The sequence below is a fragment of the Oenanthe melanoleuca genome, chromosome 2 (assembly GCF_029582105.1).
Source record: "Oenanthe melanoleuca isolate GR-GAL-2019-014 chromosome 2, OMel1.0, whole genome shotgun sequence".
Classification (NCBI taxonomy): Eukaryota; Metazoa; Chordata; class Aves; order Passeriformes; family Muscicapidae; genus Oenanthe; species Oenanthe melanoleuca.
The window spans coordinates 944,290-958,805 of NC_079335.1; the positions used below are offsets into that span (position 1 = coordinate 944,290).

Below are 14,516 nucleotides of genomic sequence, written 5' to 3' on the forward strand. Positions count from 1 at the left end.
GGATTTGGGATTGGGGCTAGATTTGGGAATTTGGGAATTTGGGATTTGAGGTTTGATTTGGGATTGGGGCTGGATTTTGGATTTGGGAATGGGGCTGGATTTGGGATGAGGGTTGGATTTGAGATTGGGACTGGATTTGGGATGGATTCGAGTCTGGATTCGGAATTTGGGGTTAGATTTGGGATTCGGGTTGGATTTAGGGCTGAATTTGGGATTTGGGGCTGGATTTGGGTCTGGAATGTTGGGATTTGGGGCTGGATTTGGGAATTTGGAAATTTGGGAATTTGGAATTTGAGGTTTAATCCGGGATTTGAGACTGGGACTGGATTTGGGATGGATTCGAGTCTGGATTCGGGATTTGGGGTTAGATTTGGGATTCGGGTTGGATTTGGGGCTGAATTTGGGATTTGGGGAGGGATTTGGGATTTGGGGCTGAATTTGGGATTTGGGGAGGGATTTGGGATTTTCCCCAGACCTGTCGAAGGGCAGGGAGCTCCCCAGGAGGGTGGAAACCACAACTTTGGAATGCTGGAGCGCCAGGATGAGCACGGATTGCTGAGCCGCCCTCCGGAGCTGCTCCTGCTCCTGCAATTCCAGCTTGGAGTGGATCACGGCCAGGAGCTCGGGAACCTGGAAAAGCGGGAAAAGGGAGCCTGGAAAACCGGGAAAAAATCCATGGATGGGGTTTGGGGTAAAAACTGGGAAAAGGGATCCAGGAAAACTGGGAAAAAAATCCATGGATGGGGTTTGGGGCAAAAATTGGGAAAAGGGATCCTGGAAAAGCTGGGAAATTCCAGGGAATCATCCATGGATGGAATTTGGGACCAAAAAAATTGGGAAAAGAGATCCAGGAAAAACTGGGGAAAAAAATCCATGGATGGGGTTTGGGGTAAAAATTAGGAAAAGGGATCCAGGAAAACTGGGAAAAAAATCCATGGATGGGATTTGGGACCAAAAAAAATTGGGAAAAGGGATCCAGGAAAACTGGGAAAAAATCCATGGATGGGATTTGGGACCAAAAAAAATTGGGAAAAGGGATCCTGGAAAAGCTGGGAAAAAAATCCATGGATGGGATTTGGGGTAAAAATTGGGAAAAGGGATCCAGGAAAAACTGGGAAAATATTTTGGGAATCATCCATGGATGTGGTTTGGGGCAAAAAAAAATTGGGAAAAGGGATCCAAGAAAAGCTGGAAAAGCTTCTGGGAATCATCCATGGATGGGGTTTGGGATACAAATTGGGGGAATTTTTTGATTCAAGGGTTTTTCCAAAGGGAGGAATTCCAGGATTTTGGGAGAGGGAGGAGTTGGTGGGAGATTCCCAGGGAAAAGAAATCCTGGGATTGGGGAATTGGAGCTGATTGGATCCCAGCCCTGTCCCCATCCCATTCCTGGGAATTCCCCATTCCCAGTTTCCCATTCCCATTTTTCCCATTCCCATTCCTCGGAATTTTCCCATTCCTTAGAATTCCCCCATTCCAAATTTTTCTGTTCCAATTCCCAACTTCCCATTCCCAATTTCCCATTATCCCATTCCATGGAATTTCCCCATTCCCTTTCCCAATTTTCCTTTCTCATTCCCACTCCTTGGAATTTCCTCATTCCCAATTTCCCATTCCCATTTTTCCTACTCCCATTCCCAATTTCCCATTATCCCAGTCCTTGGAATTTCCCCATTCCCAATTTTTCTTTTCCATTCCCATTCCTTGGAATTTCCCCATTCTAAATTTTTGTGTTCCCATTCCCAACTTCCCATTCCCATTCTCCCCATTTTTCCCATTTTTCCCATTCCATTCCCATTTTTCCCAATCCTATTTTTGTCATTCCAAATCCTGTTCCCATTTTCCCATTTTCCCCATTTTTCCCATTTCCCCCATTTTTCCCATTTTCCTCATTTTCATTTTTCCCATTTTTCCCCATTTTCCCCATTTTTCCCCATTTTTCCCATTTTCCCCATTTTCCCATTTTCCCATTTCCCATTTTTCCCATTTTCCCATTTTTCCCATTTTCCCATTTTCCCCATTTTTCCCATTTTCCCATTTTCCCCATTTCTCATTTCCCATTTTCCCCCATTTCCCCCATTTTCCCCATTTCTCTCCCCATTTTCCCCCATTTCTCTCCCCATTTTCCCCATTTCTCTCCCCATTTTCCTCATTTCTTTCCCCATTTTCCCCATTTTTCCCATTTCCCATTTCCCATTTTTCCCATTTCTACCATATTCCCCATTTTCCTCATTTTGATTTTTCCCATTTTCCCCATTTTCTCCCATTTTCCCTTTTTCCCATTTCCCCCATTTTTCCCATTTCCCCATTTTCCCCATTTTCCTCATTTTCATTTTTTCCATTTTTCCCATTTCCCCATTTTCCTAATTTTAATTTTTCCCATTTTCCCCATTTTTCCCATTTTTCCCATTCCCATTTCCCCACTCCAACCCTTCCCACGAAGAAAATTCCCAAAATTCCAACCCTCAACCTCCACCCAGAGGAGAAAATTCCCACTTGGAGCCTCTTTGGATCGAGAATTTTTTCCCAATTTTTGGGAAAATTCCAGCCCCAAAAATGGGATGGAGCTCTCAAAAAATCCCAAGAAAAATTTGGGAAAGTAGAAAATCCTGGAATTTCAGGCTTGGAAAAAACCCTGGAGCTCAACCAAGCTCATCATGATCCCAGAAAAAAAAAAAAAAAAAAACTTTGGGAATTTGGGGCTTTTCCCAATTTTTTTTTTTTTTTTTTTTTTTTTTAGCAAATTCCAGCCCCAAAAAGGGGAAGAAGCTCCCAAAAAATTCCAGGAAAATCTGGGAAAGGAGAAAATCCTGGAATTCCAAATTTGGAAAATCTCTTGGAAGTCACTGAGTTCATCCAAGAAATTCCAGGGGGAATTTGGGGCTTTTCCCAATTTTTGGGAAAATTCCAACCCCAAAATTGGGAAGGAACTCCCAAAAAATTTCAAGAAAAAATTGGGAAAACAGAAAATCCTGGAATTTCAGGCTTGGAAAAATCCCTGAAATTCAGGATTTGGGAATCAGAAAATTCCCAAAAAATCTGGGAATTCACACAGAGAGGAAAAATCCCCCAAAATCTGGATTTGGGAATTTCGGGGATGTCGGAAATTATGGGAATTATGTTCGGAATTTTGGGAATTTGGGGAGTTTCAGGAATTCTTGGAATGTTGGGAGTTCTGTGAATTTTGGGAATTATGTTAGGAATTATGCTGGGAATTTCAGGAATTTTGGGAATTTCAGGAATTCCAGGAACATCAGGAATTTTGGGAGTGCTGGGAATTTCAGGATTTTCATGTAATGTTGGGAATTCTGGGAATTCCATGAATTTTAGGAATTAGGTTGGAAATTATGCTGGAAATTCTGGGAATTTTGGGAATTTCAGGAACATCAGGAATTGAGGGAATGTTGGAAATTCTGGGACGTAGGAATCAGGAATTTCAAGAATTCTGGGAATTTGGGGAATTTTGTGGATGTTGGTAATTTCAGGAATTCCAGGAATTCTATGGGTGGGAATTTTGGGAATTATGTTGGGAATTGCATTGGGAATTTGGGGAATGTTGGGAATCCTGGGAATTCCAGGAATTGGATGGATGGGAATTCCTGGAATGTTGGGAATTTGGGGAATTTCAGGAATTCTGTTGGGAATTATGTTAAGATTTTCAGGAATTCCTCGAATGTTGGGAATGCTGGGAATTCGGGAATTCTGGGAATTATCTTGGGAAATATGTTGGGAATGACGGGAATTTCTGGGAATTTTGTTGTGAATTTCAGAAATGTTGGGAATTCCAGAAATTTCAGGAATTCCGTGGACGGGAATTTTGGAAATGTTTGGAACGCCGGGAATTTCAGAAATCTCACAAATCGTGTTGGGAATTGTGGGGAATGTTGGGAATTTTGGGGAATTTTTGGGAATTTTGGGAATTCTGTGGATGGGAATTTCGGGAATTACGTCAGGAATTTTTGGGAATTCTTGGGAATTTTTGGGAATTCCGTCACCTTTTCCTGCAGGATGCAGGGAGTTGCAGAGCGCTGGGATTTTGGGAATTATGTTGGGAATTTTGGGAATGTCGGGAATTCCAAGAATTCTGGGAATTTCGGGGACGCCGGGAATTTTAGGAATCATGTCGGGAATTTTGGAAATTTCAGGAGTTCCACATACGTTGAGAATTACATGGGGAAAGTTGGGAATGATGGGAATTTTGGGAATGCTGCGAGTTTCAGGGAATGTCAGGAATCCCGGAAACGTCCAGGATTTTTGGGAATTTTTGGGAATTTTTGAGAATTTCAGGACTTCCGTGGATGTGAATTCTGGGAACGTTTGGAAACCCGGGAATTTCAGGGAATTTCAGGAATGCTGGGAATGGTGTTGGGAATAATGTCGGGAATGTCAGGAATTTTGGGAATGCTGGGAATTCCAGGAATTCCACAGATGGGAATTTTGGGAATTATGTTGCGCAATATGTCGGGAACATCAGGAATTTTGGGAATTTTTGGGAATTTTTGGGAATTCCGTCACCTTTTCCTGCAGGATGCAGGGAGTTGCAGAGCGCAGGGATTTTGGGAATTATGTTGGGAATTTTGGGAATGTCGGGAATTCCAAGAATTCTGGAAATTTTGGGGAATTTTGGGAATTCCGCGGATGGGAATTTGGGGAATCATGTCAGGAATTACATCAGGAACGTCAGGAAATTTGGGAATTTTGGGAATTCTGTGGATGGGAATTTCGGGAATTACGTCAGGAATTTTTGGGAATTTTTGGGAGTTTTGGGAATTCTGTGGATGGGACGTCAGGAATTTTTGGGAATTTTGGGAATTCTGTGGATGGGAATTTCGGGAATTACGTCAGGAATTTTTGGGAATTCTGTGGATGGGAATTTTGGCAATTGCATCAGGAATTTCTGGGAATTTTGGGAATTCTGTGGATGGGAATTTCGGGAATTCCGTCAGGAATTTTTGGGAATTTTGGGAATTCTGTGGATGGGAATTTTGGGAATTATGTTGCGAAATACGTCGGGAACGTCAGGAATTTTTGGGAATTCTTGGGAATTTCGGGAATTCCGTGGATGGGAATTTTGGGAATTACGTCAGGAATTTTTTGGAATTTTGGGAATTCTGTGGATGGGAATTTCGGGAATTACGTCAGGAATTTTTGGGAATGTCGGGAATTCCAAGAATTCTGGGAATTCTTGGGAATTTTGGGAATTCCGCAGATGGGAATTTGGGTAATCATGTTGGGAATCATGTCAGGAATTTTTGGGAATTTTGGGAAATTTGAGAATTTTGGGAATTCTGTGGATGGGAATTTTGGGAATTACGTCAGGAATTTTTGGGAATTTTTGGGAATTTTGGGAATTCCGTGGATGGGAATTTTGGGAATTTTGGGAATTCCGTCAGGAATATTTGGGAATTTTGGGAATTCCGTCAGGAATTTTTGGGAATTTTGGGAATCCCGTCACCTTTTCCTGCAGGATGGCGCCGCGCTCCCGGAGCAGGGAGTTGCAGAGGACGGAGGCGGCGCGGGAACAATTCCCGTCGGGATCGTCCCAGGCCTGGAAAAGCTCCAGGAGGAGCCTCAGCAGCTGCTCCGGGGGGATTCGCTTCCCCACCACCTGAAAAAAACGGGAAAAAAAAAATCCTGGAATTCTGAAAAATATCCGGGAATTCAGCCAGGAGAAGAGAAAAGCGCAAAAAATTTAAAAAAAAAAAAAATTGGGAAAAATGGAAAAAAAAAACAGAATTAAAAAAAACCAAACAAACAAACAAAAAAAATTCATCCTGAAATGTCAGAATTTTTAAAAAAAATCTCCCCCCTAAAATTCCCCCAAAACTTCCCCCAAAAAATCGCATAAATCCCAAAAATTCCCCCCCAAAATGGCATAAATTAAAAAAATAAGTAGATTGTCCCAAAATGCCAGAGAAAAAACCAAAAAAAATCCCCCAAAATCCTCAAAAAATCCACCCCCAAATCCCTGAAAAAATCCCAAAAATTTCCACCCAAAATCTTGAAAAATCCTCAAAATGTTCCCAAAAAATTCCAAAGAAATCTCCCCAAAAGAGAAAAAATGGATAAAAAGGGAACAATTACAAAAAAAAAAGGACAAAAAAAAATTCACTCAGAAATGTCAGAAAATTTGAAATAAATGCCTCAAAAATTTCCCATAAAAATGGGAAAAATCTCATAAACCCCACCCAAAAATCCCCCCAAATCCTATAAAATCATCCCCCCAAACCACCAAAAATCGCCCAAAAATTAAAAAAAAAATTCCTAAAAATATCCCCTCAAAATCCAAAATGAATCCCTCCAGCATCTCCCCAGAATCCTCTGAAATATTAAAAAAAAATTCCAAAAATTTCCCAACAAAACCCTCCAAAATTCCGTAAGAATCCCCCCAAAATTCCCTCAAATCCATAAAATTAAAAAAAAAAAAAAATCCCCCTGAAAATAAAATAAAATCCCCCCAAAATCCTCTCAAAATTCCCCAAAAAAATTCCCAAAAAATCCCTCCAAAAATCCCCAAAAATTCCATGAAAATCCCCAGAACTTCCCCAAAATCCACAAAATTTAAACAACTTCCCCCCAAAATTCCAAAGAAATCCTAAAAAAATCCCCCCAAATTCCCCCAAATCCATAAAATCCTAATCCCTCCCAAAATAAAAAAGGCCCCATAAATCCCCTCAAAATTCCAAAAAAAATTCCTAAAAAATTCCAAAAATATTCCCTGAAACTCCCTCCAAAAATCCCCAAAAATTCCATAAAGATAAAAAGAAATTCCCTAAAAATCCGTAATTTTTTAAAAATCCCCCCAAAAAATTCCAAAATCTAATGTTCCCCCCAAGATCCCCTCAAAATTCCCAAAAAATTCCCAAAAAAAAATTCCCAAAAAATTCCCAAAAAATTAAAAAAAATAGCCAAAAATTCAAAAAAAAAATAAAAAAAAATTGCCAAAAATTCCCAAAAAATTCCCAAAAATTTGCTGAAAATTCCAAAAAAATTCCCAAAAAATTCCCAAAAATTGCCAAAAATTCCCAAAAAATTCCGAAAAAATTCCCAAAAATTCCCCCAAAAAATCCAAAAAAATTCCCAAAAAATTCCCAGCCCCAGAATTCCCGGAATTCCCGATTCTCACCGATCCCATGCGGGTGCAGGTGTGGAACAGGATGGAAAAATCCGGATTTTCCAGCCCCTCCTTCAGCAATTCCAGCCCTTCCAGGAGCTCGTCCCGATGATCCCGAGAAAAACCTGGAAAAACGAAAATTCCCAAAAAAAAAAGGAGAAAATCTGGAAATTTTTGAGCTTGGAGGAAATTTGGAATTCCAGAGGGAATTTTTCTCCTTTTCTTTTTTTTTTTTGACGAATTTCAGCCTCAAATTGAGAAGGAGCTCCTGAAAAATCCTGGAAAATTTGGGGGAAAAAAAATCTTTGAATTCCAAGCTTGGAAAAATCCTTGGAATTCCTCAGATCCATCCAAGCCCATCCCAGGAAATTCAGAGAATTTCCCAGGAAAAAAACTGGGAATTTTTTTTTTTTTTTTTTTTTTTTTCCTGATTTTCGGGGAAATTTTTTCCTTGAAAAAAATCCCAGAGAAGTTTAGGAAAGAAGAAAATCCTGGAATTTCAGGCTTGGAAAAAATCCTTGGAATCCATTCAGGCCATGGAGTTCCAGAGGGAATTTTTGTGAATTTCCCTGAGGAGATTTTTGGGAAGAAAAGGTGGAAAATTCCGAAGTTGTTCTATGGAAAAGCTGGAATTTGGTGGGATTGGATCCCCAAAAAATGTGGAATTCCCAAAATTCCAAAGGGAAACAGCGCCCCCTACTGGACAATCCAAGAACTCCACAATCCCCAAACCCCAAAACCTCGGGGAAAAAATTCCCAAAAATCTCCAAATTCCCAAAAACTTCTGGGAAATTCTGTGGAATTCCCTCTTTGAAAGTTTGGAAAAGCCATGATTTGATGGGATCGATCCCAAAAATTCCCAGAATTTCATGGAAAAGCTGGAATTTGATGGGATAAAATAAAAAAAAAAAAAATCCTGGAATTCCATGGAATTCCCTCTCAAGGCACTTCCCAAAAAAATCCAAACAGCGCCCCCTAGTGGACAATCCAAGAACTTCACACTCCCCAAATCCCCAAAACCTCGGGATAAAACATTCCCAAAAATCCCCAAATTCCCCAAAATTTTGAGAGAATTTCCTCTTTAGAAGTTTGGAAAAGCCAGAATTAGATGGGATTGGATCCCGAAAATTCCTGAAATTCCACGGGAAAGACGGAATTGAAAAGGTTTGAATCCCAAAAACTCTCAGAATTCCATGGAATTCTCTCTTTGGAAGTTTGGAAAAGCCAAAACTGGATGAGGTTGATCCAAAAAATTCCTGGAATTTCTTAGAAAAGCTGGATTTTGATGGGATAAAACCCCAAAAACTCCCAGAAATCCAAGGAATTCTCTCTTTGGGAGCTCAGAAAAACTGGAATTAGACGGGACTGAATCCCAAAAATTCCCAGAATTCTTTGGAAAAGCCAGAATTTGATGGGATAAAACCCCCCCAAAAATTCCTGGAGTTCTATGGAATTCCCTCTCCAGGCAATTCCCAAAAAAAATCAAAAGGGAAACAGCGCCCCCTACTGGACATCCCGCGAACTCCACACTCCCCAAACCCCCAAAACCTTTGGAAAATAATTCCCAAAAATCCCTAAAAAAACAAAATTCAGGCCTCAGGGAGGTCCTGGAAAATTGGGAATTTTTTTCCCACCTTCGTAGCAGAGCTGGATGCGGAGCAGGGATCGGACACAATCCACGGAATCCGTGCGGATTTTGGGAATTCCGTCGGAGCAGCGCGGAGCCAGCAGGGCCAGGAGCGAGCTCAGGTTGTAGAAGGGAGTGACAGACTAGAAATGACCCAAAAAAAAAAATTTGGGAGCAAAATCTGGGAATTCCAGAGGTTGGGAAAAGCGGGAATGGCGGGAAACTCACGCTGACGTGGAGATTTTCCAGGAAAAATTCCAGCAGGGATTTGCTGAGGGCGAGGGCGCGCTCCCGCTCCTGCTCCCGCGGGGATTTGATCCAGGGGCCTAAATGCTGGGAAGGGGGGAAAAATCCTGGAATTCTGGCAGGGAAATCTCGGAATTCAGGTGGGGGAATTCTGGAATTTTGGGCAGGAAAATCCTGGAATTCTGAAGGGAAAATTCCAGGAATTCTGGGAGGGAAAATCCTGAAATTCTGACAGGGAAATCCTGGAATTCTGGCAGGAAAATCCTGGAATTCTGCAGGGGAAATACTGGAATTATGAGGGAGAATTCCTGGAATTCTGGCAGGAACATTCTGGAATTCTGGCAGGAAAATCCCAGAATTATTTGGGGGAGATCTTGGAATTCTGGCAGGAAAATTCTGGAATTCTGGAGAGAAAATCCTGGAATTCTGGCAGGGAAATCTCAGAATTCGGCTGAGGAAATTCTGGAATTTTGGGCAGGAAAATCCTGGAATTCTGGGAGGCAAAATCATGAAATTCTGCAGGGGAAAACCTGGAATTCTGTCAGGGAAAAATCTGGAATTCCCAGAATTCAGCAGGAAAGTTCCTAGAACTCTGTGGGAAAAATCCTGGAATTCTGGGGTGTAAATCTTGGAATTCTGGGAGAGAAAAATCCAAGAATTCTGGGAGGAGTTTTGGAACTGCTCGTTGGAATTCTCCCATTCCAAATTTCTCATTCCCAGAATTCCCACTTTGATTCCCAATTTTTGATTCCCATTCCCGAAATTCCCAGAATTCCCATTCCTTGGAATTTCCCCATTCCCATTTCCAAAATTCCCAAAATTCTGAGAACTCCCATTCCATTCCTGGAATTCCCATTCCCAGAATTCCCAGAATTCCCAGAATTCCCAGAATTCCCATTCCCATTATTCCAAATTCTCCATTCCTGGAATTCCCATTCCAAATTTTCCATTCTCATTATTCCCACTCCCATTATTCCCATTCCCAGAATTCCCATTCCCATTATTCCCATTGCTCCCATTATTCCCAGAATTCCCAGAACTTCCATTCCCAATCTCCCCATTATTCCCACTCCCATCATTCCCATCATTGCCATTATTCCAAATTTCCCATTCCCAATTTCCCATTCCCATTCCCAGAATTTCCATTCCATTTCTATTTCCATTTTTATTTCCATTCCCATTCTTCCCATTTTCCTGGGAATTTCCCAATCCCATTCCCAATTTTTCTTTCCCATTCCCAGAATTCCCATTCCCATTATTCCCATAGCCAAAATTCCTATTATTCCCATCATTCCCATTCCCAATTTCCCATTCCTGGATTTTCCATTTTCATTTCCATTCCGAATTTTCCATTCTCATAATTCTCATTATTGTCATTATTCCCAGAATTCCAAGAATTCCTAGAATTCCCATTATTCCCATTTCCATTAGTCCCACTATTCCCAGAATTCTCATTCCAAATTTTCCATTCCCATTCCCAGAATTTCCATTCCATTCCAATATTTTTTCCCATTCCCATTTTACCCAATTTCCCATTTTCCCATTCCTGGGAATTTCCCAATCCCATTCCCAATTTTTCTTTCCCATTCCCAGATTTCCCATTCCCATAATTCCCATTATTGCCATACCCAGAATTCCCATTATTCCCAAAATTCCCATTCCAAATTTCCCATTCCTGGAATTTCCATTCCTATTCCCATTACCAATTTTCCATTCCCATTATTCCCATTATTCCCATTATTCCCAGAATTCCCATTTCTGTTTCCGATTCTCCATTCCCATCATTCCCATTCCCAGAATTCTTATTCCAAATTTTTCATTTCCAGAATTCCCAGAATTCCCATAATTCCCATTCCTTGGAATTTCCCCATTCCAATTCCCAGAATTCCCATTCCCAGAACTCCCAGAATTCTGAGAACTCTCATTTCCAATTTCCATTCCCAGAATTCTTATTCCAAATTTTTCATTTCCATTATTCCCATTATTCCCAGAATCCCAAGAATTCCCAGAATTCCCATTATTCCCATAATTCCCAAAATTCCCATTCCAAATTTCCCATACCTGGATTTTCCATTCCCATTCCCGTTCCAAATTTTCCATTCTCATCATTCCCATCATTCCCATTATTCTCATTCCCAGAATTCCAAGAATTCCCAGAATTCCCATTTCCAATTTCCCATTTCCCATTCCCATAAATCCCATTATTCCCAATCCCAGAGTTCCAAGAATTGCCAGAATTCCCATAATTCCCATTCCCATTATTCCCATCCCAAGAATTCCCATTCCCTTTTCCATTCCCATTATTCCCAGAATTCCCATTCCCAATTTCCCATCCCATTCCCATCCCCGTTATTCCCAATTTTCCATTCCTATTATTCCCAGAATTCCCATTCCCATTATTCCCAATCCAAGAATTCCCATTCCAAATTTTCCATTTCTATTATTCCCAGAATTCCCATTCCCAATTTCCCATCCCCATTATTCCCAATTTTCCATTCCTATTATTCCCAGAATTCCCAGAATTTCCATTCTCATTCTCCCCAGTTATCCCCAATTTCCCATTCCCCACAACCCCAACAGCTCCCAAATCCCGGAGCCGCCTCCCGAAATTCCCGGAATTCCCAAAAATTCCCGGAATTCCCGGGGCACTCACGGCAAAGATCTCCTGGAGGCCGTGGGGGCTGAGGCGCCTCCGGAGGAGCCCCTGGAGCAGCTCCCTGAGGGCTCCCAGCGTGTCCTGGAACAGATCCTGGAAAAAAATCCGGGAATTCCCAGCTCGGAAAAATTCCTGGAAGTCGACAAATCCATCCGAGGTCGTCGTTTTCCCAGGAAAAAAAATCGGGAATTTGGGATTTTTTTTTTTTCCCGATTTTTGGGGTGAACTCTTGTGGATCCAGCCTTGAAAATTCCAGAATATTTTGGGAAGAAAATCCTGGAATTCTGGGATTGGAAAAACTCTTGGAAGTCGACAAATCTGTTCAAGGTCATCGTTATCCCAAAAAAAAAAAAAAAAAAATCTGGGAATTTGGGATTTTTTTTCCCCCTATTTTTTCTTTATATATTCTTGTGGATGAGACCTTGAAAACTCCAGAATATTTTGGGAAAGAAGAAAATTCAGGAATTTTGGGCTTGGAAAAACTCTTGGAAGTCGACAAATCCATCCAAAGTCATCGTTATCCCAAAAAAAAAAAAAAAAAAATCTGGGAATTTGGGTTTTTTTTTTCCCGATTTTTTGGGGTAAATCCCTATGGATGAACCCTTTAGAAATCCTGGAATAAATTGGAAAAAGAATAAAATCCCAAAAAATCCCAATTGGAAAAATCTGGAATTCTCAACTGGAAAATCCCAGCTCCAAAATCTTGGAATTCCCACTTGGAAAATCCTGGAATTCCCAGCTAGAAAATCCCGGAAGGGAAACCCCAGAATTCCCTGTTGGAAAATTCTGGAATTCCAGCCTTGGAAAATCCCAACTGGAAAATCCCAGAATTCCTGGTTGGAAAATCCCAACTGGAAAATCCTGGCTGGAAAATCCCAGAATTCCCAATTGGAAAATCCCAACTCCAAAATCTTGGAATTCCCGGTTGGAAAATCCTGGCTGGAAAATCCCAGCTGGAAAATCTCGGAATTCCCATCTGGAAAATCCCAGAATTCTCAACTGGAAAAATGCCATAATTCCTGGCTGGAAAATTCCAGATGGAAAATCCCAACTGGAAAATCTTGGAATTCCCAATTGGAAAATCCCGGATGGAAAATCCCAGAATTCCCTGTTGGAAAATTCTGGAATTCCAGCCTTGGAAAATCCCAACTGGAAAAATCCCAGAGTTGAAAATCCCAGAATTCCCGACTGGAAAATCCCAATTGGAAAATCCCAGAATTCCTTGATGGAAAATTCTGGAATTCCAGCCTTGGAAAATCCTGGAATGCCTGATTGGAAAATCACGAATGGAAAATCCTGGCTGGAAAATCCCAGAATTCCCAATTGGAAAACCCCAACTCCTAAGTCTTGGAATTCCCGGTTGGAAAATCCCAGAATTCTCAACTGGAAAATCCCGACTCCAAAATCTCGGAATTCCCGGCTGGAAAAATCCCAACTGGAAAATCCCAGAATTCCCGGCTGGAAAATCCCAATTTCCCCCCCAGATTCCGGGAATTCCCACCTGGTTTCCGGGCTCTTCCCGGTTTTTCCCGGGTTCCGGCGGCGGCAGCGCCAGGACGGAGCCCAGAGCCGGGAGCAGCAGCTCCGAGCGCTCGGCCTCGCCCAGCGGCGGCTCCAGGGCCCTGGGAATCCCGGGATAAGGAAAATCCAGGAATGAGCAATTGGGAATTATTAACTGGGGAATGATTAATTGGGAATGATTAATTGGGAATTAATAACTGGGAATGGCTCCAGGGCCCTGGGATCAGGGATCAGGAAAATCCAGGAATGATCAGCTGGGAATTATTAATAACTGGGAATTATTAACTGGGAATTGCTCCAGGGCCCTGGAAATCCTGGGATCAGGGAAAATCCGGGAATGATCAGTGGGGAATGATTATTAATTGGGAATGATTAACTGGGAATTATTAACTGGGAATTATTAACTGGGAATGATTAATGGGGAATTAATAATTGGGAATTGTTTACTGGGAATTAATGACTGGGAATTATTAACTGGGAATGGCTCCAGGGCCCTGGGAATCCCAGGATCAGGGAAAATCCGGGAATGATCAATGGGGAATTAATTATTGGGGAATGATTAATTGGGAATTAATAACTGGGAATTAATAACTGGGAATGGCTCCAGAGCCCTGGGACCGGATCAGGGAAAATCCGGGAATGATCAATTGGGAATGATTAACTGGGAATGATTAATAACTGGGAATGATTAATTGGGAATGGCTCCAGGGCCCTGGGATCAGGGAAAATCCAGGAATGATTAATTGGGAATTATTAACTGGGAATGGCTCCAGGGCCCTGGGACCCGGGATCAGGGAAAATCCGGAAATGGGAATGATTAATTGGGGAATGATTAATTGGGAATTATTAATTGGGAATTATTAATTGGGAATTATTAAACTGGGAATGGCTCCAGGGTGCTGGGAATGCGGGATCAGGGAAAACCCAGGAATGATTAATGGGGAATGATTAATTGGGGAATGATTAACTGGGAATGATTAACTGGGAATTAATAACTGGGAATTATTAATTGGGGAATGATTAATTGGGAATTATTAACTGGGAATTGCTCCAGGGCGCTGGGATCAGGGATCAGGGAAAATCCGGGAATGATCAATGGGGAATTAATTATTGGGAATTAATAAATGGGAATTATTAACTGGGAATGGCTCGAGGGCCCTGGGAATCTGGGATCAGGGAAAATCTGGGAATGATTAATGGGGAATTAATTATTGGGAATTAATAAATGGTAATTAATAACTGGGAATGGCTCCAGGGCCCTGGGAATCTGGGATCAGGGAAAATCCGGGAATGATTAATTGGGAATGATTAATTGGGAAATATTAATTGGGAAATGATTAATTGGGAATTAT

General features: G+C 41.5%; 1 protein-coding gene across 1 annotated transcript in view; it reads right to left on the reverse strand.

Moving 5' to 3' along the window:
• Positions 1-14,516, reverse strand: part of MROH1 (maestro heat like repeat family member 1) — a 106,343-nt gene that overhangs the window by 24,770 nt on the left and 67,057 nt on the right. Inside the window, exons 21-27 of the mRNA XM_056485041.1 lie at positions 13,145-13,265; positions 11,641-11,736; positions 8,970-9,074; positions 8,749-8,884; positions 7,127-7,239; positions 5,456-5,608; positions 476-630 (exon numbers count right to left, since the gene is read on the reverse strand). Of these exons, the coding sequence (XP_056341016.1) occupies positions 476-630; positions 5,456-5,608; positions 7,127-7,239; positions 8,749-8,884; positions 8,970-9,074; positions 11,641-11,736; positions 13,145-13,265 (879 nt within the window). The remainder of the gene's footprint in view (positions 1-475; positions 631-5,455; positions 5,609-7,126; positions 7,240-8,748; positions 8,885-8,969; positions 9,075-11,640; positions 11,737-13,144; positions 13,266-14,516) is intronic.